A 27073-nucleotide genomic window follows, 5' to 3' on the forward strand; every position below is an offset into this window, starting at 1 on the left:
TCATGTATGCTTGAAGCGCCCGTGGAATACTTGACGACAGAGAATGAAATCGCATGACTTTACCGCTTGCAAAGTATGAAGACGGTCCCAAAAGTAACTGGAAAAGAAATAAAGTATCAGAAATTTCCTTTAATGATGCAGACCAGACAATCTTCCCACGTAGCAACCAAAAGAAGGGCTATCTTTCATGCTAGAAAGTCACGGGAAGTTGGAGGGGTGTTTGGGGAGAGACTAGTTCTACCGATTCCTGGAATCGGAGGGTTCTCGAAGGGCTCACCGCCCCACTCCAGGGGCAACCACCACCGCCCAGACTTTCCAACACAAAGCGATGCCGAGGAGGTCAAGCGCACGAGGTTCTCCAAGGAGTAGTCCCTGGCCCCCTTCCCTCAACGGCCATAAATCGGCCGTCAGAAAACCTACGCCCCCGCAGAGAGATGTGGGGGTCTACAAACCCACCTCAAAGCCCTCCTCCGCCACGATCCCCCTCGTCACCCACCCACCCTCCTTCACGAAACCAAACCTAAGACATAGTTCTCAAGCCTTGGAGAGGACCGGGGGGAGGCATATTCAGGTGTGAGAGGCGCCAGTACGACTTTCCATGGTTAGAGGGTGGAGCTGGAAGAAAATAAAAGGAATGTTGGTGGCTTCCTTTGGCGGCTATTCCCAAGAGATATTTCGTCTCACGTCCACCGAAGGTGGGGTTAGATGTCGGGCGAGCGGGCGGGTAATGAAATGGACTGTGGCTGCGGTCGAGAGATGGTTTCTCGAGTTTGCGAACGAAGGAGAACAGGTAGACGGAAATGTACGCCTCCCGCTACGTATTGCGCCGAGAAATCCATACGATGTAACGAAGATTCTGAACCATTCCGCGTTGCATAGTAAAATATGAAAGCCCGTGCAAAATATGAAAATATACCAGGGGTTTCGACAAGTTTTTAATGGAACAACATACGCCCCACAGAAAAGAGCGATGCAAAAATAATCGTGAATTAATATAACTTGAAGGCACATGTTTAACCATTAGTCTTCAGGATAAAAAATAATAGTTTCGCGAGAGCGCATAAATAATTTATCTTTGAGCGGTATTCATGAAAACGGCGGCAGTGACATGTAAATATTCAAGTGCTTCTACGATCCTCGCGGCGGGCATTCATCTTTTACATTTTGCAAAGATCGGAATTCGATTCAAAAAAGACAATCCAATACCACGTTTATAGTTTTCTCGTTGAAAAATATCCTACGACAAGGACGCTACAGTCAGGAGATTTACCTACATCACGTGTCATTATTGGCGCAAAATAAATTCCATCGAATCAGCCGTTCCTTTGTCAGCTTGTTAATTCATATTCCATTGGCAGTAAGATCCTTGTCAACAGAAAATATGGTAGAAGTAGCATTTAGTGATTTTTTAAGTAATGAAAGGATACACATATTTATCTAATATCAGCTACATAGAAGTCATGTGTTGTACTAATAAAAACCAGCGACCTAATTGGAGTGAAAATGAAAATGGGTCCAGTCAAGGAAACGAGCTTGTACCCCAGGCGTATAGTTATTATATTTGATAGGATACGGATCGCGTCAGGCACTAATTTTCTTTGTGAAATCATTCGCATCAGTGATTGGAATCTTAACATTTGACTAGGTCGGTTGACTCCCTCACTAGACTTGTGTCTCATAATAATAAGAATCTGTTGTTGGTGTGCAGTGGTATCACAAGACATTTAAACCCTTGATGCTGCGATCTGGAGCTCAAAGCGGGCTCTTTTCAATATATCAGGAGATGTATCGTAACCCTGAAGAATATATTGAACAATAATAAATGCCTGCGGAAATGGTAACGGATAAAAACATGCTATCATTAGGTAAAGTCTTCGATAAACCCATATCGGCGCGCAGGATTAGGAGATTAAAACGCTCAATACAAAGTGAACTTACGCTTCCTCTGTGCACGAGATTTGACAACTGCATTTAACAGTAACATCAAAAATAAAATTAAGCTATTATTAAGACGCAAATTTGAATCAAACTCACATGAGACTTTTTATCTCGAGTTCAATGCAAGTCAGATACTGTCCAGCTTTTTCAACTTTCACATCACGGAAATGACATCACTGTGATGCCATGGCAACCTAGGTTCATAGTCACTCATAGCCCGCATATAACACCTTCTGATGAAATTATTTGAAATTACAGTTTTCCTAACGATGATCACTTTGATAGTAAAATACTTGTATAAAAGGTTAGTATAAAAAGTAACGGTAACATTTATTCCCTGGCTTGTGGTTGAAATGCTGAATTCTAGACCGTCAGTTAAGTGTGCGCATGATCGCAGATCGTATTGACATTGATAAGATGACACTGCACACCATTTTCACTGAAAATTTGACGATGCGAAAGATCTGCGCTAAACTCGTCCTCCCGAAGGTCTGGACACCACCATGTGCTGACCCTAAGTGCCGTCAAAGAAGCTTGCACGCGTACCCTTAAGGATCTTCCGGAATCCACATACCAGGGAGCCTTCGAGTCGTGGCAAATCCGCTGTATCGACGCTAAAGGAATGTAATTTGAAGAATATTGAGACACTACATAGCAATATCCGAAATAAAACATTTTTTCCGAAACATTAGTTGCAAACCATGTATAGCTAAATCGGAATAGCTTGTGGCAAACCATGCATAGCTTCAGGCAGTTACAGAGATTTCCCATGATTGAAATATTCCCACTTGCGGCCTGCCGGTGAAGGAAACCGTTACCTTCGCGACAGAAAGAAGTCCCTTCTTCAACAAATGAACCGTTACATAAATTCAACAAACTGCGGGAGATACAGCGACGATCAATTCAAAAGAGTCATCCGGTGATAAGCACAGAGACGCACGGTTTTCACGTCGTATAAACCACTCGCCTAGACGAATGTTGTTGTGGTCGGCTGATGGTTCTTCCTCTCTCCCTTACCTCGCGCGAGGTTTTAAACGGAAACGGGGACTTTTGACGATTCATTAAATGCGCCGCGGGCCGGAATTTTAAGAATTGAAGGCACCGCCGGGGCAGCAGCACCATGGGGGGAATAGCACCGCGCCTCCACACCAGACGGGGGGAGCGTGCCCTTACCACGGCCCTCCTGGGGAGTAGGGGGGAGGAGTGGGTGACGCCTCCCGCATTCCACACGCCGCCCTTCTACCTGTCCGCAGGAGCCAACCACCCTCCGGGATACACGACAGACGGCGGCGACCGCCCCTCCAGCCTCGCCTTCCCCTCCTCGGCTTCCTCTTCCTCACCCTACCGCCTACTCCGCGCCCCTCCCCTCCCGCCCCTAGTGTCTCCCAATACTAAATCCTCCCGAACCATCCGAACACGGAGGTGGGGGAACGGGGTGGTTGGCGGCTCCTTATCTTGTCGCAGCCTCCGGCCACCCACGCCCTCTCCGCACGGCCTACCCCCCCCTCTCGCCCCCCCATCGCTAACTCCCATCGTCTCCGCCATGAAATGTGGGAGGAGAGATTGTCCGCCCAAGCGCACTGAGCAGCAGCGCCACTCTCTCTCTCCCATCCCACCCCTCCGGCCCCTCCCCCACCCCACCCCCCTCTCCTCAGCGCCGGCTCCCTTGATATACCTTTCCCGACGATGGGGAGGGGGAGCGTTTGGCGCCAACTCAAAACTCGAGACAGAGGCAGCCGCCAATGGTCCCCTCTCCTCACCCGCCATTTTGGGCATACGGAATTTCCTCATTTAATATGTAATGAAGGTTTCCCAAGGAGATAAATTGCATGCTTTCCGAGTTGCCCCCTCAAAAGATTCAGAAAGTCTCCCGAAGACATCCTCGGATCAGGTATCGGGGATCAGCGGGACAGGATTCCGTTCCCAAAATGGTGGACGGTGAACAAAAAAAAAACCGCCAGCGAGTCGTTTCCCTTTCGGCGATCCATCTTTGTTTTTCCTCTTCCCTCATCTCAAGGAATGCCTTACTAATTATCTTTTCTTCCTTTGCTCTTCAGTCTCCTCTCATTATCTGAGAAACGGTTTTACGTCCGGGAGATCGTTTTCGGCATATTATTAATTAACTTTCCGCTCTTTTGAATTATTCCATAATATCAACCATCTTTCTTCGGCCTACACATAAACGTAATTCATTCAAGGAAATTCGCTCAATTGTCGACAAAACCGAGGAATGCATTACATCTTTCCTGATAAACCCGGTGAAACGAGCAACAGTATACGCAGAATTTCCATAGCGTGATGTGATTTGTTTCCTGGAAGGCGGTGACGAATGCACGAATCGGGAAGTAAATCCAACTCCTTTAAGACTTCAAATAATACTAGAAATACCCTGAAAATTTCCACACATTTTGGTTGCCTTAACTTAAGCAGTACGTTCATTGGATGCCTATCGTTGTTTTCGTTGACTTAAAAATTTAAATATCTATTTACGCACGGGATGTTCACGAGTGCGAGGTGTGACGCGGCCGTTTTATTCAGGTATTAAGACCCGCTTCTACCGCGCTCGTCGCTTTACAAGTGTAAGCTAATGAATGGTTGATATAGACATGCTCTTCTGACAGATCAGACGTCCATCCTTCGGGAAGGGTGACTTACGAAATGACACTTGCGTCATTTATCATTCACCACTCTAATCGTCTTAAATATTTAATCTCTCCCTTTGACCTTCTCGATCCTCGCTCAGCACACACTACTTCTCCCAGCATCCATGAACCACCGCGTCACTGCCAGAAGCCCACGTCGACCTGCTATATAGGTCTTGAATGGAACTGCTATTTTCAGATTCCCAACCACGTTTCCTGGGTGTGGTGCGAAGAGATGTCTCCATCTCGCCCACCCTTTTGTACGTGATAAAGGAGGAAAAATATCATTCCCCTTAGTCTATTTATCTGTTTCGGAATCTTCCGCACTACACTGAAACTCAAATAGGACCCAACGCACATTTTAAGCCTCTCCAGCATGTGTATCCTTTCCCAAAGGCCTGACTGACCACATTGACGAGACCACCAGCGGGCCACGATATCATGTGTGGGTGTATATATGTATGTATGTATGTACATATATGCCGGTTATGGTTTCCCAGGAAGACCTGGTACCCGAAAAATTACTTAAGCTTGGGTGGAGCTGCCGGTGCCCACAGTGCCTTGCCCGGGAATCGAACCCGGGACCCTACGATCAGCAGTTCAACGCCTTCTACCCACTGGACTACCGACCCATGCATATATATATATATATATATATATATATATATATATATATATATATATATATATATATATATATATATATATATATATATATATATATCGAATCTAGTCCTATTTGATTTGGCTGGACGATAGATGACCGTCATCGATGGAAGTTTTCTTACAAATTATCCTGACATTCCGATTTTAACAAATTATTTTAAATGAAGTAACGGAAGCTAGAATTTTGTGAAATGTAATGTGCGTCTGAATCACGAATAACAAGATTACGACGGAGGGCCACATTCCACTGCCCAACCCCCCCCCCCTCCCCCCCGCCAACTCATGAAATCCAAAATTTCGTCCTTTCTGGAAGAGACCCCCCGAGGGTTCCGCCGAGGATGTGGGATAGAAAGGTTTGGCAAGACTTAGTACTAACAGGAGGCATTCAGGGATGACGGTGGAGAGATTGAAAAATGGGAGTGGGAAAACTGTAAAATCATCCTGATGGTTGGATGGGGCCTACTCATACTCAAAGACTCCTACTCAATGGAATAAAAACTCCAATGCAACGTCACTCGATGCAGATCTGTATATAGCGATGCGAGGATAAACGCTAGAAGGTTAATATTATTGACAAAAATGCCTAACGCTTTTGAAATATTTCAACGACAATCACGAAAATTTCAGTAAAAATGATCTCCTTTCGTAGGGTGTTGATTAACTTTATTAAAGAAAAAAATACCTTTAAAATCCACACACACACACATATATATATATGTATATATATATATATATATATATATATATATATATATATATATATATATATATATATATATATATATATATATATATATATATGTGTGTGTGTGTGTGTGTATATATGTATATACATATATATATATATGTGTGTGTGTGTGTGTGGATTTTAAAGGTATTTTTTTCTTTAATAAAGTTAATCAACACCCTTAAGGTATGTATATATATATATATATATATATATATATATATATATATATATATATATATATATATATATATATATATATATATGTGTGTGTGTGTGTGTGTGTGTGGATTTTAAAGGTATTTATATATATATGTATATATATATATGTATATATATAAATATATATAAATATAAATATATATATATATGTGTGTGTGTGTGTGGATTTTAAAGGTATTTATATATATATATATATATATATATATATATCTGTATATATGTATGTTTATATTTATATATATATATATATATATATATATATATATATATATATATCTGTATATATGTATGTTTATATTTATATATATATATATATATATATATATATATATATATATATATACACACACACATTGTGTGTGGAGCAGTAATTAATAATTGAGAAACGTTTTTATTGCATGCACTTAATAAAAAACTTCAATATGGTGAGTGGTTTTGTGCGGTTCGGAAAAATGATCGTTGAATCAATATGATATTCGTAAATGGAGGCTATTGACATGTGGTTGCGCAGAATATTAGAAAATACGTAGAGAGCGGAAAGCGGAAACATGAGGATGTATCGGTCAAAAAGAGATTTTCCGAAGGTGTTCTCTGGAACCCGTAGGTAACGTAACTCCCGTTCAATTACTTGCAGATGGTTCGCTGCGAAGGCTTCAACGCAGTGTTGCAAATGCTTATTCACATCCTCCGGGATAGCTTCCACTCGAATTATTTTCGTTCTTAGCGTGTATCTTAGGGTATGTACCCTGGGGCAACACACCACTGCACTCCCAAGCCCTAATAACATGACAAAAATACCAAATACTAAAAATCACAGTGACTCATTCCTTAGCACGGCACACTTAATTCCTAGTCTCATAGAATATGCCTAATCCTTTCCTCCCTTCACCTTGCTTTCCCAGAATTCTCCACTTTATCACCGTTTACCCCATCCCATTGCCGCATAGTAACTCCTGAATCCAATTGTCCTACTACCTTCCTTCGGACTCCCCGCCGACTCTCCTCCCATGCTACGCCCACAACTTCATTTGCTTCTCTTTTCTTTCATTTAATTTTCTCCTGATTTTTCCACACCCACTTCTTAAAGGCTTCTTATCTACGCCGATCGCTTTGCCACAAAGAACAAGTTTCGGAGCCATAAAAGACATAAGTTCCTACAGCTACAGTCCGACGTGGGTGTATATATATAGTATGTATATAATTTGGTAGTTCTGTATATCCAAAAACCTACCTTAACCGGTAGATTACCTTAAAAAGAATATATATATATATATATATATATATATATATATATATATATACATATATATAGTTATTATTTTATTATTTAGGTAATCTACCGGTTAAGGTAGGTTTTTGGATGGAAATAATGACTAATTAAATAATTTGTGACCCCTAGCAAAACACATCCTACTCTACATCAGCTCCCTCTTCAGCTCCGAGTACTTTCTTCCTCCCTTCATCCCGTCCAACATTCCTATCCTGTTCCTTCCCTTTCCTCGTTTGCCTAACATCCTCCCCTCAATTACAGTCTTCAAAATCCCGCTGCCGGTCAAAACCCCCTTCATCCACTTTTCCTGCCTCCAGAGGATTTCTCCCAACAAACCCCTCTCTTGGCCCACCATACCAAGTACTTCCTCATTTGTTTTCTTCTCTGTCCATTTCACCTTCTCCATTCTTCTACACACCCACATTTCAAAAGCCTCCAGTCTACGTCTATCCTCCTGCTTCAAATAATGCGCGACCTCTATAACCCTCACCAATGGCAACCGTGTGTGTGTGTATGTATGTATGTGTATATATATATATATATATATATATATATATATATATATATATATATATATATATATATATATATATATGACGGTTGCCATTGGTGAGGGTTAGGGAGGTCGCGCATAGTTGGGCGATGGAAGGACATAAGCGAGGGAGAGTGAGAGAAAGAGAATGGGGAGATGAAAAGTAAAAGTTTGGAATGGGGAGAAGAAGAGATGAGAGCGGAGAAAGCTATTGACGGCGGAGGGATGTGGAGGTCGAAGAGGAGGAGATGGGTGAGGAGGATCGGGGCGAGCAAAGGGAGGGAGGGGAGGTGAGGAGGGAGAGAAGGGAGTGAGAACAGGGTTCAAGGGCAGAGAGAGGAGGCACGCGAAACAATCGCGAATCGTTTCTCCCTCCTTCCCATTCCCCCGTATTCACCCTCTCCCGCCTGCCAACCCACTCCGTGAGGATACTCGGGGGAGGAAAGAGGGAGGAGGGATGGTGGGAGGGGCGAAATTAACATCGCCGGGGACAAGAGAGGGAAGGGTAAGCGGGGGGTGAGGGGGAGAACATTCCGGTGGTTTGTTGAATGATGTTAGGCTGGTGTGAGAATAAATTTCTCCCACTTTCATTTCTCCTTCATTAGCGCGGGTTGCCTCAATGGAGGAGGGGGGAGGTTTTGTGGTTTGGGAGGAAGGGGTGGCGGCAGCAGGGGTCGGACGCGGGGAAGGGGGTTGCAGGCGGCAGGGAGGAAGGAGCTCGCAGGGGGCGGGGGGCACGTAATGTGGGTCCAGACATAATAATGTGGAGGCGATGGCCTGGAATGCAGAGGTATTCCCTTGGCTCTCCAAGGCCCTAAGGTTACGAGTTCCCCCTTCTACCTCCATTGCTGTTAAAGGGTAGGTCTTTTAAAAACGTAGTTTAAAGATAAGGCGGGCCCGTGGGGGAGGGGGAGGGTTGAAGGCTAAGTATCTAGCCATTAAAAGGGCGGGATACATTCGATTTTCTCGCACTGATTACAGAACGAAAAAATTGTGAAGAGAGGCATGGGATAAGGAGCCCGACGTCTAGCATCAAAATATTTACATCCATTGCAGTTGGTGGCATTGCAAACTGATGATAAGTTTGTATGAACATTGGTGAAAAAAAATAACGGCGCAAATGCGGTACTGCATCCCGTCTGAGGATTAAGCATACAAACTAATCCGTTAAACATTTTGCCTTTGATTCAGGAGACATGAAAATGACATGGAAATGAAATGGGTTCCTATCTACATAAAACTATGCTACCCTACAAATAAACCAAACACTTTAAATACGAAGTCAATTGAAGGCTTAAGGATGCGTTAATTGCCTCGAGGTTTACCCAAATTACCTCGTACTTGCGCATAAAAAACAGGAGTAAAGTGAAGGACTACTTTCAAGTAATCAATAAATAGAGACTAAACACCACGTTAGAGTGGAAAAGATTTCCCTAGACGAGATTTTGATTGTAAATAAACGCCTACCACTCGTGAAACATTGTTTTAATAAACAATAAGATCCTTTCCTACGTGGCAACGTCAGCCTTTGTGCCTGCTACAAGAACGTCGATAAAAGCTCTCCATAAGCAGTTGATTGTATTAACTTGGAAGATGCAGCGTGGCAAAGAGATAATCACCTTATTACGAATTATTGTTACATGTATCTCCTCTTATATAGCATACTTTCATAAACCGGCCTGGAGAATAAAAAAAAACATGCTACACAGCTGTTCAGAGGGAGTGGAATGAAGATAATTGTCGAGGATGCAAGAGGAATTCACGGAGAGAAACTATTAAGCCATTGGCATCCCTGGAGGCTACGTTACGGTTTTACGCTATGCGCTCGTTTCATTCTTCGAAGTTCACCAAGACTTGAATGGCACTCCGGAAATCGAACAAGGAGTAGCTGTCGTTAGGCGTACTTACACGGAAATCTAACGTGTGGCACGCCGATGAAACAGTCAACTCACCAGCATACATCACTTCCAATTAAGTACAACTCTAGACATTATTTCCAGTTATCAAAGATATCATACGGTTTTAAATTATTAAGACATTTTCTCAAAATGCCACCTACTTTTTCTAAGATGCTGCTCTTTTGTCCATTATCAACGCTTTAAGGAGCCATCATCCCCTTTATTTGGTTTAGCCTTTAATATCGTATTTAATTATTGGCCATCTTGAGAAATAAATGGTAAATGCAACATTAGTTAACACTATATATAAATATATATAAATAAATAAAGGAAAGCGTTTGGTCACCGAAAATTCGGAATAGGTGTGCTTCATTTGTACATGTTAGTCTATTTTTGTTCGCCAGCATCTCGCTTCTCCGTATAAAATTATACTTATATAATTGAAAACAAACATTTATATATTCTTATGTGTATATATATAAACATGTATATATGAACATTTGTGTGTGTGTCTCATATATACAGAAACTCATATATACAGAAACATATATAAGGAAAAGGGATAGGAACACGTATAAAGGACGAACACAATAGAGGTGGGGAAGGCGGAATCGAACGGATCACAAGAGTAAAAATATCTCCTCAACCGGGACTCGAACACCGGATCTTTCCACTTGCCGGGCGGATGCTCTTAACCACTTGAGCTATCGAGGATATGTAATTTACCCTGAGATCCGTGGGTCTTATATGTCGCCAAGCGCCCCGATTCTTTAGCCAAGAGATGGCGTCAGGGGGCTGTTACACCCACCAAAGGAGAAATAGACAATACACAAGAGGAAAGGACAGTGGTTAGAATTCATACAACAGCATACAGGAAAAGAACAGTGCGTTTCGTGGCACGCATAGCCAGAAGAAAGAGATGAGCCACATTGGCCAAATACACATTCAAACACGAAATCCCGCCAAACGGCGAATAAATACTGTATTTGAATTGAATGTGTATATATATATATATATGTATATATATATATATATATATATATATATATATATATATATATATGTATATATATATATATATACATATATATATATATATATATATATATATATATATATATATGTATGTATATATATATATATGTATATATATATATATATATATATATATATATATATGTATATATATATGTATATATATATATATACATACTATATATATAAAAGTATATATACACATATTTCAGTTCATGCTAGTGCAAAAGATTTAAGCAAAAGTCAAAAGAAGAGGAATACACCACTTTTCCTGCCAGCCTCCCTTTGGTTGGCCTTATTAATTACCGACCCTTTTGCGCATCTCCCCAATTTTTGGTGCTCTTTAAAAAGAAGTGAACGACGAACATTACTGCAAACGGGAATTCAACTCGCACCCCACAAAGGACACCGAGGCGAATGCAAAGAGGTGAAAAGTGAGGGAACGCGAGACGACGGACGGGGCAAGTACACCAAGGGGGGCGGGGGGCAGAGCGGAGGGGGGAGCATTAGAGATGAGGGAGCGTGGTAGGCGGTGTGAACCGCTCGGCGAGTTGCGTGGGAGGAAGAGGCAAGATGCGAAGGAGGTGAGGAATCTGCGGCGGGGAGGGAGGGGGTTGAAGGGGGAAAGAGAGGGGAGGAGGAGGGTGGTCGAGTGTTGGTCCAGAGGTTCGCCATCATCCGCAGGTTCCAAGCAACCTGTTCCATTAGGAATGGGTGGCCTGGAAGGGAGCGGGGAGGGAGCGTGGGGGCGGACAAGGAGAAAACGTGGGGGGCCCGACCGGGGGCGGGAGGGGACGGCCGGGGGGAGGGAGGGGCGGGTGTGGGCAGCGGGGGCGGGAGAGGGTGTGGGGGCAGTCTAAAGAAAGACCGTGCCCCTCTCCCGCCCCCTTTCTTTAAGACTCGTGGTGTGGGGGGCTCCAGGCGGTGGCTGGGACCCGGCTGGAGGAGAGGTTGTCTGACGGAATTCCACGTCTACTTCCCACGGTGGCTGGCTGGGAGGGGAGGGCGGGTAGCTGGGGGGAGGGGAGCGGGGGGAGTCGAAGGAGGGGGAGGAAGAAAGAAGTGTCTTGTGCGGCGTCACGCCATAAGGAATCCCCCGCGAACGGCGAGAGAGAGAGAGAATGATGTGGGGAGTCTTTCAGGCTCCCAAAGTAGAAACGGATCCAACAGTGAAAAGGCAAACAAGACTCCCCCCCCCTCCCTCAAGTGCAGCTACAGCAATTGCGCCCCTAAGCGGTACAAGTACAGCCTATTCCGTTCGGCAGATTCTGTCGCATCGCCTGGACCAGTGGCTCTATTTTGGCACCCCCAGGATCACGCTGACGGTGGAAGAAAAGGCAACGTCACTACTTAAAAGCCTTCGAAAGCCGTATGTGACCCTTTTTGTCTCGGTGGCACCTTCGCATAAAAGGCATCACCATTCGCACTAAATTCCGCTCTAGTTTGTTGGCAGTCGACACGGCTCGCACACGGTCAATGCTTGTGCATGGCGTCAGAGATCTGCCGTAGAACCACATGCTGTTGGCCCTTTGGCGTTCTGGACACTGCAGTACTGGCTGCAGGATGATGAGCGCTCTCGTAGAAGTGACCGAAAAGAGAGGAGTCAATGACAGAGGAATGCTCTCGGGAGTATCTGCCAGAAAGCATCAAATGCCCGATCGACATTAATCCTCTCTAATCTCTAATGGAAGAGACATGCTTCGATTTGCTTTTTACAATTGAGAGCACGGGGAAGGACGCTGAAACGGCGAAAAGGAATGTTCGTGGCTGGGTACCAGCTTGTATATGCGAGGAGCTAGGGACCGCCCTATCTTAAGACACCCTCTGCCATACGTCCTTGCGGTGGCTAACGGGCCACTATGCAGATATCACGTTGGTGCAGATAGGAAGTGAAGGGATTCATAGACTTGGTCGTCGCCACTCAAACAATTCTCCATTGACATCTCCTCCCTCTCGCAGCCCCGAGGTCCCTCGCCCACGCGTGTCGGCTTCTTGGCCTACATCATCCGGACGGGCCCATTCGCCTGCCAACCCAAACCCACTCCGCCTAAACCCCTCTATTCCTCCCCCATCCCAGGACCCGAGGACCCCACGCACTAATCATTACGAAGTTGGGAAGAGGGTAACAGTTATGGCGCCGACATCAGCAATAGGACTTCGGTCGCCGAGTATACTAGATGAAATGAATACGTACCGCGTGAAAGGAATCTCTTCCTTGCGTGAAAACCTTACGTAACGTCTGATGCAGTGGTAATTCCGCAAGAGGCGGAAAGAAAGGAAAAACTTGAAGTACGCTTACAATAGTGAATTCTTTCTCAATACCAAAACATTTTTTATGCATTCCCACAAAAATATTTATGTTATTCCTTCCGGGAAAGATGCCGATATTGCCGTTTCATGGCGCCCATTCTCCCTCTTTTGACATCAGATCGCCTCTCGATAGTGCCCTAACGAGATGCCTAAGTTGAAGAGCTTATGGACGTTTAAATCGAAAAGAAACCATTGCCTTGCAGAAGTCCAAGGCAGGAATCCGACGACCGATGCATGTTACGGCAAGCAGAAACATTCGAAATCAGGAAACAGCGCTGCCTCCCAAACAGATCATGTCGCACAATATGGAGGTCCTTAAACATCTCTGAAAAACCCTTCCCACTCTTCAAAACAAGTCGTGTCGGTATTAAAACGAGATGTCTCAGTAAAATATACGGAGGAGTTGTAAACTCTGTGGACAGTTATGCGAGCACTTCGTCCCACACTTTAAATACACGGAGAATAATTTGCCCATCACGTATTCACCGTATGATTTGCATGGTTTCCCGAATTGTGTTCAATTGACAGGAATATTGGTGTCACGCGTTAAGCGATTGGCTTCTCTATACTTGATTTCGTCGTTTGCAACTTTCTATTATGTTTAGAATTATTCCAAGAAATTAAGGTAAATAAAAGTTGCCATCGCCGGTTCGACTGATCTCAACGACCGAGGTACAGTCTGTGAGAAAGTGTTCTCGCACAGGATTTTCCATAAATTATGCCGAAGAACCTTTAACCCGATCCCCTTCCTCCAAGAGACTTAAAAAGCCACCCGATTACAAATGTACGCCACACACCGAATGGACAGCTTCCCACTATTTCTCTTGGTGGAAGGACTAAAATTTAATACCTTTGACGCGGCATCGAACCTGCTCAAGCACTTCTCACGTCACTTCCTTCCCATTCGGGTTGCGACGTAATTTATAGACAGGCCCCATGCACCTAATGAGTTTCTCAATCCTTAGTGGTGACCGAAACGTAAATCTGCGGAGACTACTGGTGAAGTGAGATGTGTGGAGAGAAATGAGGGAGATACATACGGAGTTTGGAGGGGGAGGCGAAACAAGAAGAAAAAGCATTTTGAAAGACGGCCTCTTGTGGGAAATCTCTGTCCCACCAAGGAGCGTAACTGCTAAATATGTCTCTAGCAATAACTGCACTCCAAGGCTCAGTGCGTCCAGTCGCCTTATGTCGCGTTCCGTTCAGATATTGGAAGTTCTCTCAGCAAATTTTTCTTTAAACCCTGGCCATTGAAAAGCACAATTATGTGCTCGATTCTATGACGGATGTTACAATAGAAAAGCGAAATTAACTCTAGAGCAGAGACTTAATACATGTGTGTACACACACATGTAAATGTGTGTGTATGTGTACATATGTGTGAGTGTGTGTGTGTGTATATATATATATATATATATATATATATATATATATATATATATATATATATATATATATGTGTGTGTAAGAAGTTATATTTGTATATATATATGTGTGTGCATATAATATTTCACTCTCAATTGTTGCCTAGGTACAAGAGACATCTTGTACAAAAATAATGAAAACCACGGTTTGCGTCCATCTCCCGAGTTTGCGAATAAAATTTAGATAGTAGGAGTCCATTCGAATCACTGGAAATGGTCATTAGATGGAATACCTGGTGAATATAATGGCTCAACTTACCCAGAGGTCACCGATTGTGATGCTGTTGTCCGTGTAGAACACGAGTAATTCCGCGGCCAAGGGCCTTGGTTCCCTCAGCTTGGACGCCAGGAGTAGGCAGGCCGTACCAAGGAGCTGAAGTTGGCACTTGCGGATGGAGTATATACTGAGGAAACGGTCGACGTAATTCATAGTCAGTGGGTACACTTCATCTTGGCACTTCTGCTCTTCACACACCTGGAAAAGAGAAAGGGAAGACGTTAAACCATTGGTTCACACTAATAGCCGATGAATCCTTTTGAATATTTACTTTTTTTACTATTTTCAAATATTATGCTCCATTTTGCGGCCGCAATTTTGTTCAGATTTATGAAGAGGTATCACTTTTTCTAGACTCATCTCATTCCTGCGCATGCCCTTGGCCAATGAAATCCGTTCTATTGGAATAGATTACGCCAGCACCTGCATACTCGGTTGCCTCAGGAAAAAACACGACTCGATTCCACGACTGCAATTAAGTCCGGAATACCGATTCACGTGCCTGTATCTGAATTGACTCTGTAACGCGCACTTTAAGCCATTATGGTCCCTTTTTTAAACAAGATTTTTTTTCTTTGGGGCAAATTATTTTGGACCCCATATAGGAAAAATTTAACATTTACTGCTCTGGTCACTCATGCCATTAATAGTTTCTATATTTAAAACCTTTTCGGCTATGGTTGTCGCTAACAAACCCAGAACATTATCACCCCTAGTTTGTGAAGTGGCAAGTTCGCGTAAGGCGTTCAATGCATAGGAGTGTAATAGTGACTTATCCTTGAGAGGTATCTTTGTCTTTACCCCCTGTTTTTAAACTTCTTGTAATCCAAGCAATAGATTCTATAATTGAAAATCGAAACCTCCACCGATGTTACGCTCGTTGTTTTGGGATGAGAAACCTTTGATTTGCTAGTCTAATTATCCTTGTCGTCTGGCGGCCTGTAAAATGCTCATTTAGAGCTCGGATTCATTTGGATTCAGGACTTTTAATTGAACACGTAACGCTTCCCAAATCGTTGTCTAGATTTACCAGATAACCAGGCTCCTTATTATACGTCAATTCGTTAGTCTGCTTCCCTTCGTCAAGCTCTCACCCTGATCTCGATCAGCAATTCGATGCGCCGTTATACTTATTCTGCAAGGGTGAAACTCGAATGAATATTAGTTCTCCTGAAAGTTAATCACTGGATAAACTCGGAAATTATCTCGTCAAGGTACCGATACACGCCCAGCGACAGTTTTAAATGGTACCGGTCCAACAGATGGCAGAGATCCTAGGTATTCGCAGATAATATCAACTCATTTTCAACAGCTCCAGTATTTTCCTTCCTTTAAGGGGGACATGGGTAGTAGCGGCAACGTAACTTCCTTTTCTCAATGCAAACTTGCACTGAAAAAAGGAAGTCATCTTGCCGCACCCTGTACTAATGGAAGAAAGGCGTCACTTGGGCCTATCCGCTTGTGACCACTAGTTAGAACACAGGTTCCCCACGATGGTGGTGACTACGACATTAAGATTGACATTTATAAGGCAAAAGATTACCCAATGTTGTATAATATCAGCCCGTCAAATATACGCACATACACCAATCGGTAAACACGTGACATCCCTCATGCATTTGGATGGCAGCTCGTCAAATCCCATTCATGAATTGAAATATTGTGGGCGGCTTTTCTTGGTGGGCAAGACATCACACGAATTATATGTAATATGTGGGGAGAGATATTGCAGCGCCTTTCAGATTTTTTCCAAAAATGTTTTTATCTGTTATTTGCTAAAAATCCTCATCTCACCTCATCAATGTGACAGCTCACCTTTGAACATCGCCAAAGTTATGGTTAAGTTATGAACGCGATAGCGACTGTTAGATAACGGGTCATCATTACACAGGAACAGTTTAGCTCGGTCTAGAAATGCGGGAATTCAACAGAATATTGCAGTCGATTTTTTAATGCCCAGGCTGGTTGCATCACCATTCCAAATCATTGGCGCATAAATAGTATATACAGAAAGACGTTCGACATTTCAATGTTAGTGATGTTTGCAGAAAGATAAGTTTTTAACATATTAAGTGATTACATTTCTTCTTACTTATATTTGTTGATGAATTGATAATTGTCTAGGCCACGCGCATTAAGATTTGCTTTGACCTCAGCAAGGCGCATGACGACATTTCAATTCAACTGCGGCCTCGATGCACTCATGTCCTGTTTATGAGTCGGAGACATGAGTCCAAAGGGTTCGAGATTGCCGGAGCCATTCATGGGAACTGCAGCACGTGGACTCATTCGACGAGGAATGGGACGAAAAATGACCAATGGCATCCGCGCATGTGCATGTATGCCATGATAGCCGTTCACCGCATTTTTAGTAAAACCCTGATTATAATGCCTCCCCGATTTTTAGCGATCAATTAAATGGGCATTAGATGTAAATTCAGGAGCAAGGTAGAAAAACCGTTCATATGTTCGCGTTTATCGTTGCTAGAATACCCTCATCGCCTACAGGGAAGGGCTTTTCAAATCATGAATAAAATTTCTCGACTGACGTAATCATGCTCGAACTTTACATTAAATAATTACTCTGCGTAGAGAAAGATGCTGACAAAGCTATTTAACGCATTAGTTGGCTCCCAATGTCGGTTTTGCCACTGTGGTGTTCCCACTGTCCTTCATATGGTGTTCCGGGTGTGATTAGAAACGTGTGAGGAGTAATAGCCATTTATGGCATAAAACAAGCGTGAATTTATTTTATTTTTCTTTAGTCTCAGTAGGAAAATCAATGAATAATTTCTAATGCAACGTTTTGCTAACTTCATTTACATCCATATAATATCCTCAAAGCCGCCCGTAGTGTGTGCGGAATCTGTGCTTCCACATCAGGCACGCGAGGAATTACGGTCACGCACCGGGCATTAAAAGACGGTACCAAAAAAACTTGCCTTATTAGGCAACGAACAATTAAGTGTGTCCAATTCTTAAATAAATGGCCATCAACCATATTATAAAGATCAACTAAACAAACTAGCTCGTCTTAAAATTAGTTCCTTTATATTCAGAAAGAATGACACCTAATTTTAATTACGTGATGAAAGACAGAAATGATTTTGAAAAATTCCAAACCTTCGAAAACAAGCCGTAGGTTTGTCCGCAGTTACGGAAAAAAAGGACGTAAGAAAAAAGAAATCTACATAACCTACCATACAACTTACTTTACTCATTCCCCAGTCAACGTGAGTCGCGGATGTTTATATCCCTCTTTGTTCTCGAATAAACATCTTCATCTACATCAACGTAATACCCCGCAAGCCACCGCAAGGGAGTGAGGCGGGGGGTGCTAGGTCACCACCAGTAAAATATAGAAAAACCACATGCAAAACCAACAAATTCATGCCAACCTACACGCACAGAGACGTACGAGGGTCATCCGGAAAGTAGTACCCGTTCGTGAAATAAAGACACAAAAGTAAATATTAACAAACATAAAAAATTTTATTTGAAAGAGGATACTTTAAACTACTTCTCAACATAATCTCCAAGCAAATTAAGGCATTTGTCATAACGTGTGACAAGTTTCTGTATTCCTGCTGCATAGTCCTTCGCCGCCAGCTCATTGAGATACGCGAGGGACCCATCTTGCACAAATTTTTGCATAATGCAGATGGTGTTTAACAATTTCATGAACAATTGTTCGAGAAACATTGGGAAAATGCTCACAGATGTCATCAATTGTGACGCGCCGATCGTTCCTCACGAATTCGTCAACTGAGCTCACCAGTTGGTCTGTAATGACAGACGGTCTCCCCGAACGCTCATCGTCGTGTGTGTTCCCCCTCCCCATGTTGAAGTTGCGACACCACCGCCGAACAGACGACTCGTCCATTACATTGTCTCCATACACCTCCTTTAATTGGCGATGAATATCACATGGGCGAACGTTTCTTGCATTGAGGAATTTAATCACTGCCCTCACTTCACAACTGGCGGCGTTCTCAATTTTTTTAAACATTGTAAACAATCACAGAAACAACACAGGCAATGCTAGCGTCACGCAACTTGGCTCAGAGAAGGCAGACAAGCCACTGAAGCTATCTGACCTCGTCCAGCGGCTACTCGCGTCGTCAGCACTTCATGCGGCACGAACGGGTACTACTTTCCGGATGACCCTCGTATATATTCATGCAAAAACCTTTTTAACTTACACTTATATAAATACTTATACCACCAACTAACACAAACTTGCACCTACGAATGGAGTAGAAATATATACAATCACGTGGCAAATTAGAATTGAAGAGTAAGAAGGGGAAATTTTATATCAATCCCATCCATTTTTTCAGACTCCCTCTTATCTTGAAATCATGGTCCTTTAGTATGCTGGAGTTTTCAAATGTGCTGCATGTATCCAAAATCTTAAATATTTAATAAATCGGCCAATAACAGTTTTATCAATTTTTCAGGGTTTCTCGGCATAATTCCTCAAAACATTTTGGAGTCACTGCTGTTTGTGGTAATTTATAAACAAGTATCGCTGCCCTGCCAAGCAAATGATCTAATTCGTTTTAAAGGCATAAGTTCCCACGTTATCAGCAACATTGGATTAATGGCAGACTGCATAGCGGCTTACAGATTCATAACAGTCGCAGTTAGCGATCTGCTCACTGGCAAGAGTATAAACCAGATATGCGAGTTGCGCTAAGTATAGGCGTTTGAACTGAACATAAAAAAATGTAGAGCATTGCAATTTTAGAGTATTAGAAAAGAGGAAGAATAGTAACTACGGAACATGTTATACGTATAAAAGGAATATGTAATACGGAACCATGAGCTACATGTCCGTGAAATAGTAGAATTTCCCCTTCTAACTTTTCAGTTTTGCACGAACTGTCTGTTGTGTGGTGGAGGTCTGTCGTATAAATGGTCGTGGTTCATTTTTATTAATTTTTTCATGCAACAAATAACTAATTTATTGGCTGAATTAACACTTGTTTTGAATTAAGGCTTACTCCAGCATGTATACAAATTTGTACGTTATTTTATAGTTTTTTACTGAATATTTCTCCCTTCTCCCATTTCCTCCTCATCAATTACCCTTCCCACCTGGTGCTTACACCCCCTGCCGCACACCGATTGATGAATCGCGGGGTGTGTATGTATTTAGATGTAGCTTAACAAAGGGGCTCGAATTGAGATACTCAACAGTTCAACTACATGGGTGTTACATCCATCTACGTGACACTAGCAAGTCATCTTTCGGGGTATGAGGCAGGAGTATTCGTGATATTACGTCACGGCACCGGGTAAATCTTATGTTTTACCTAATGCTATAATTGTGCGTATGGAACCATCATTCGATCTCCAAGGGATTATTCCATTACACTTCCCATCTTTAGATTCTAAGATACAAGAATTCACCGAGCTAGGTATTACTTATGGAAATGTTCATCGCAGCACAACACTGGCGCAAAATGCATATAAAATGATACTATGCGGGAAATCGGGGACCTAGGATACTTCGACTTCATTTCATTCACTGTACATCTAGTGCCGTGAGTCATGTCCGCATTTTCCAATCGTTTACAAGTGCATGAGGAATATTCGCCGATTCTGGAGGGTATAATTGCACCCGTGGCATTGCAGACAGCGTAGGAGATCATCCTCTCTGAGCCGAAATCCCCGGGACACCCGTCGCCGCCGAGTGCGTCCGCCCCGGCATCACCAGAGGGATGATTTTCAGGACTGTGGTGTATGAATGGTAACCGTTGAAGGAAGGAGAGGAGATGGGAGTGTGCGAAGGTCTGGCGGCCCGACGCAGTGCCTTTTTATCAGTCGTTGCCTCGTGGTAGGCGAGAGGAGAGATGGTGGTGTCCTCTCCCTCCTTTCATTCATAAGGAGGAGAGCATCTCCTTCCTCTATCCCTCTCCCTCAAATACATACACACATACAAACGCCACTCACAAGACGTGCACCAATTTCTCCCACGCTCCGCCGGAGGGCGGAGGAGGGGTCGCAGGGGGAAGGCGGCGCTTTCCGTGAGACGCTTTTATCGCGGGGGAGGGGGCGCAAATAGAAAAGGAAGCCCCCTCTTCCCCCTCGAATCCCTTTCACGCCAATGTGCCCTTTCCTTGCTCCACCCTGAGCCACTCTCTCTCGCTCTTCAACACTCCGTCCCTGGAACATGCTGGACCAAGGCTGGACCAGGTCCAAGGAGGGAGTTGGGAAACTGAAAAGTGATCCTTCAAGTTGTTCAAATTAAAGAAGTAATTTGGTAATTCCACTCAAACTTCATTAAAATGTGACCTCGGTTGTATTTCAATAAGGTTCGAGTGGAATAACTAAGTTACTTCTTTCATTTAAATGTGTTGTGCGAATTCCATGAAGTTACGCTGGAGACAATTAAGTCTACAGGTGGTGGTGATGCCAGGGATTTTGAGGTGAAATTGCCTCGTGCACCTCGTAGTTCACTGGTTTTTGCTTCACTTCCCAAGAATGCGTCTGACAACGTACTGTCTTGTCCCTTCTTGGATGCGTAGCGGCGCATTGAAAGACAATGCATGTACCAAAAAGGAACTCTCACCGGGGAGGAAAAGCAGTAAAAGATGGTGGTATTTCTTTTTGATATGGAAGGTAGTTGAAGCCGAATCTATACGGAATTCCATTTACGAGAACGATAATAGAAAAGTGACACATTTAACAAGCGTTGAATTCTACAAAAAATATCTTATTCGTAGTTCTTATTATGAGTTTCTACACATGGCAGTATTTTCGGTGAAAACACTGCCATGTGTAGAAATTTCGGTGATTTTGGGGTGAAAACCTTAAATAGTGTGCTTTTTTTTACTATAGCCGCATTTTTCTCTTTTCCTTACATAATCGATCGAGATTTTCTGTAAGCTTGAAAAACAACGTATTTTTGTGATAAGCCTGTTTTTCGTTAAGTTTGCATTATCTATGTCCACTTGAATGCCCCGCGACTCACCAAAAGGGTGTGGCATGGGGTGCAAGCATCAAGTGGGAAGGGTAAGTGATTAGATAGCACATCGGAGAGAAAGGGAAAAAATATTCAGGAAAAAACCTCAAATCGCAAATCGGAAAAAACCTCAACGTGCAAATCTGTACATATCGTAGTCGTCTGGTGTGTAACCACCCCCTGCCACACACCCTAGCGGTGGCTCGTAGGGTACTAAATAAAACAAAAAACTATTAAAATCTAATCCAAAATTGGCATAATAGACAGAAGGAGATTCTAATAGGGGCGTATGAAGCTGTATTAGGATAGCCCATTCTGATTGCTTTTTTAGTACTTCATGTTACTCTAAACTTATTTCAATAGTACAGGAAATAATTTACCGGAATTCCGCTAAGAAACAGGTCAGTATTTTGTATATTTTCTTGTATGTTTATTCGTCGCATGGTAATTTCCCATACGAAGTGGACATCGCCCGGCTGAAATAATTACTAGCGGCATTAGGAGTCCCTAAATAAGGATCTTGCTTCCATTATTCCAGTCCGCCTAGTCATGAAATGTACAAGCAAGGCTTGGAACTCTGGTTTGGATTTTAGGGCGGCCAAAAAATATCTATCGATATTCCGTGTGCAGTCCAAAAAATAACGTTATTCCGATTGACATTACACTGTGGGCAAAGGTCACGATTCACTTCACCACCTGTTGGCAATCGATCTCATTCCATGCAATCGCGGAGATGGCCGCTGCGCCTCCTATTTCGGGTGAGGAGGGCGTCGGGGTTTTTCCCGTTTCCCTTCTTCGCGCGTTCTCCGCTTGCTTGCCCTAGGCCGGCAGCCCACGTGGGAAGAGGCCACCTGTTGCAACCATCCCCCTTTGGCCCAGGCCACAGCAGTCACGTGGCATGTAATCCAGAGTTGGGGGCGGGCGGATATCACCTGTTGCTGCCCCTTTTCAGATTTGGTCGCCTGAATTCCCCGAGGGGCGAATTCCCAAGTGAAAATATGGGTGGCGAAAATTCTTTCAGGATGCCTATTGATTTACAGGTGCTTAGTTTTCCCACGATATGTGCGAGCGCGCCACCTGCACCTCCCTAGCCGAATACGATTTTATTTTTAGGAATACGCATTTAAGTTTACGTACGAATGAGCGATGATGAATACTTTACCGCTTACCTTCATATTAGCAATAAGTATCCACGATAATGCGATTTAGATAACGATATGTCGAAGGATATTGTTTATTTTCTATAGTGAATTATGTCAATAGATCATTGAATGTCGAATTTTGCGGAACTTACTGTGAATTGTTTTCGTCCATTGCATTTGGTGGAAGGGAAAAGGGAAAAATATTCAGTAAAAATATACCAAAAACCGTGCAAATTTGTATGCATGCAAGAAGAAGACCCAAAGGGAGTTAATTCGCCAAAAAAATAGTTGTTTGCTATGGGAAAAAATGGGAACAAATATGAACCCAAACCATTTAAACAACAGGCCCCCGCCATAACAAGACCGGTCATGAAGAATTGAGAAGTAAGAAGGGGAAATTCTACCATTGCATGGACATAACACCTCGTAGCTTCCGCCCTTGCGGCCACTTGAATGATATTTAGTAGATTCAGGAATGTTTTAACTTAAATTTTACCTGACATTGACGAACTTAAAGCGATAAAATATGAACCAAATCTGGTGTCACCACTCGCTCCATTTCTCTAGATCTTGAGAGTCAACCTTAGCGGATTTGACCTCCTCCCAGGCAGGTCAATAAAAAGCAACTTTCATCTACGATTACGAAGCGCCAACGACAGCATAACAAGCAAACTCAAGAGTGCACCCCGATTATTACCTGATCCCCCCAAGAGGACCTTCTCGGTCGAATCAGCGACAGAAGTTCGAATGGGGTTCACGCGTGACTCATTAGAACCTTCAACAGCGGGAAAATTCTGTCGCTCGTCTTAATTTCGACGACGAGGTGGTCAGAAGTGGTGACAACAGGCTAGGGAATGGGAAGGCACCACTTCACCAGTCGCCTTCCTGTCGCTGTCCCCCACCCCCTAAGACCACATGGTCCTCCCCTTCCCCCAGCTTCCATTCCGCTAATCCCAGCGCCCCTTATCAAGAAGCCCTGCGGGTACCTTATCGCCCCTCCGAAAGCTTGAAAGGAAGTGGACCGGTCGTCCAATAGCATTCAGTCTCTCCTAGGCTTTTAATGTGTTTACAAGGAAGGAGTAACGCAATACAGTGAAACAGCAAGCTCGAGAACAAAAAAACTCATACGGTTCTCCGTGGGAAAATCAGCTCGCTCTCGATCCCTAATGTAACTAACTGTCTGCCTTCCCATTGCTGTCTTTTCGGCCTCTCCTTAGCCACATCTCGGTTATGGAATGTTATGAATAGGGTGTGGTCGATGCAATAGTTCAAATCAAGCGAAGAATCTTCAATAAACTACTTTTGTTCGAGGTAGTGCCCTCAAAGGCCTTCGCTTGATTGAGGGCACGGTTCTACTCCCTCAATCAATCGACCATCGGGTGGAAAACTTACTCGTTGAAATATATTCATAACACAAATATTACTTAAGGCAATGAATGAATTCAGCCTTTTAAGGATCTATCTTATGAATGTTACTCGATTGCTCAATTAGGTAACATCAATGATAATAATGTGTTAAGCATGCTAACAGTGTAAAATTCTAAGTAGACGTGAATGCAGTATTCATTTCTCTTTTGACTGCAATGAAATACAACAACCGAGAAGACTTTATCAAAAAGTTTTAATTATATGAAACTGTTAAGCCCTCGCTAAGCGCATTACTACATTTTGAGTTAATTTAATACTGAATGGTATTTAATAAGAAAGCGATACCATGATGACCTCTTCTCAATGGCGCTAAGACCGACCGGCAGCATATTATTTTAACTATTTCTGTTTTATAATGTCAGCAACGAATGCTATAAAACATTATGGTGTACCGTGATATCTAAAGTAGGAAAAATTATTTTATTGAGCTTAATTCCATTGAAACAATAGGCCATTGTTGATGGATATGATGTGAGGAAAAAATAAGTAATTCGGTAATGTGTTTAATTCAAATTAAGTAATCGGACATGCATGAAACAATGGGACATCCAAATGTAAGGTGATGTTGGAATCACCTCCACCTCTCTTTTTCTGTCAGTTTGGGCATCTAGTATTTATTTTTGGTACCATAGTACCTGCAAGCCAAAGGGTACAATTTTCTTACAAGGGTATTATTTGCGACTATTATCAATTTGTTTCTTGAACGATCATCCGTTATAGTAACTCTTTGTTCTCCGTGTGTTCATGCAAAACGATGGCATTAGCTTTTCAACATACCACATCCCCTTATATGCTATTAATGATTATATTTTTTGAAGTAATCACGTTCGGATACCATCATTCGTATAAATTGATGATACAATCGTTCATCCATTGCACGTGCGGCCAATTACTTCAACGTTTTTATCGACACACAATTTTCAACGAGTGGAGTTCTTACAATGTATTTACTTCGAATGTTGCATGGGTTCCCGACACTGATGAGCTGTATGACATATTGCTTGTCATGATGTGATACACAAGGATGTTGCAACATCAGCAAATGTAGTTGGTACTAATGAATGAAGGACGCTGGAAGGTTTAGAAACTTGACAACTTGGCTTAAAATGGAATTTGAGGAACGACGGGCGAGTTCTTTCCCGCCGCACACTTGGGTATTCTCAGCCGAATGCTCGCGTAAATGCCCTCCTGAATATGATCCAAGTATAGCAGGGAGTAAGTAATTAGGGCTCACGCACTGAGAGAAGAGAGCGTATTCTGGATTTTGATACTATTTTTTATCAATCTAAAATCAATTTAAAGCAGTTTGAATTCATCTGGGTACATGCGCGCCCTTCAGTAACTTCTTCGCTCTGTTTAAGGGATATTGTAATGTAGGCATGTTGCATGATTGGTGTTCGGTCACCCCCTTTCCACGTGGTGTTTGGTGGATCAATTCTCCCTAATGGCTACTGCCATCATTCTCAATCATTGGCAATGATTTCTGCTGTGTACTGCTAAAAACACAATGCATCGCAAATAACCGCGCCTTTATATCAGTGACGCAGACCTTTCACTAGGGTTTCATACTTCAGTTTGTGGTCATGATAATTATTCGTTGAGTTTAGTTGATTAGTACCCTGCAAACCACCAATAGGGTGTGTGGCAGCGGGTGATTACACAACGGACTAATTTTGACCGGAATATTTTTACCCCCCGTTGCCGGAAAATGTTATTCGGATTCCTTTTTGTTCTTGTGAGAAATGACATCTTACATCCTCTTGCTCTACATTTAATCTCTCGAATTTTAGTGTGCCAAAATTATTGTAGGATCTAGGTCGGGGAAAATTCATGAAGCGAAGATTAAATTACAGATTAAATCCCCTGCTTCAGTTGGAAGGATATCTCTTTAGCAATGAGGCAGAAAATGTTTTTGGCCACATCATACTGCGGTAGGAAAGATCGTTTGGTTAAAATTATGGATTTAAGTTGCAGAACACATTTACAGAACAGCTTGCAGAACAGATTTAAGATATCATTTCTCCCACGAACGATAAGAGATGAGGATGACATAGCGTTTGCCCTACCGCGCTCGGATGTAATCACCCCAAGCCACACACCCTAGCAGTGTCTCGCAGGGTACCTAACAAAAAAAACTCTGATACGTACAGCTGCGTAGAACAATAAATGACAGTGAAGTTGGAGCGATGAAAGATAATATTTAATTTTCTTATAATATTTGTACAGTTAAATAAACACAGGACTTGACGTAATGAAAAAAGATGACAGAAAAAGCCACTGACGCCTACGAAGTATGCAATCCTTGAAAAGCGAATGTACTTCCGAATGTGTCGCCGGTTGGTGTCCTAGCGAGTGAAGTAAAATGATGCTCGTTTTGGCGCGCGGTTATGCGATGAATGATCCATTGACGCAATCCATTTTGGACTGCCCCCCCTTACCAGCGGAAGGGTTAAGCAGCGCATCATTTTTACGCCGCCGGTAGCTCGAGAACTAGGGGGCGGTTTGAGGAGTGGGAAATCACGGGTTAAATTACTTTAAAAACCTCACAAACGAAAGGCAAAAATATTGAACGAGCTCATTTCCCTCCTCAAG

At 42.9% G+C, this 27073-nt stretch overlaps 1 protein-coding gene across 1 annotated transcript in view; it reads right to left on the reverse strand.

The window, feature by feature from the left end:
- CycD (cyclin D) overlaps nucleotides 1-27073 on the reverse strand; it is a 61931-nt gene that overhangs the window by 31417 nt on the left and 3441 nt on the right. The window contains exon 2 of the mRNA XM_071596912.1: nucleotides 14924-15139. Within this exon, the coding sequence (XP_071453013.1) occupies nucleotides 14924-15139 (216 nt within the window). The remainder of the gene's footprint in view (nucleotides 1-14923; nucleotides 15140-27073) is intronic.

Source organism: Hetaerina americana, unplaced genomic scaffold, assembly GCF_022747635.1.
Source record: "Hetaerina americana unplaced genomic scaffold, ioHetAmer1.1.p SCAF_8, whole genome shotgun sequence".
In the NCBI taxonomy this organism is placed as follows: Eukaryota; Metazoa; Arthropoda; class Insecta; order Odonata; family Calopterygidae; genus Hetaerina; species Hetaerina americana.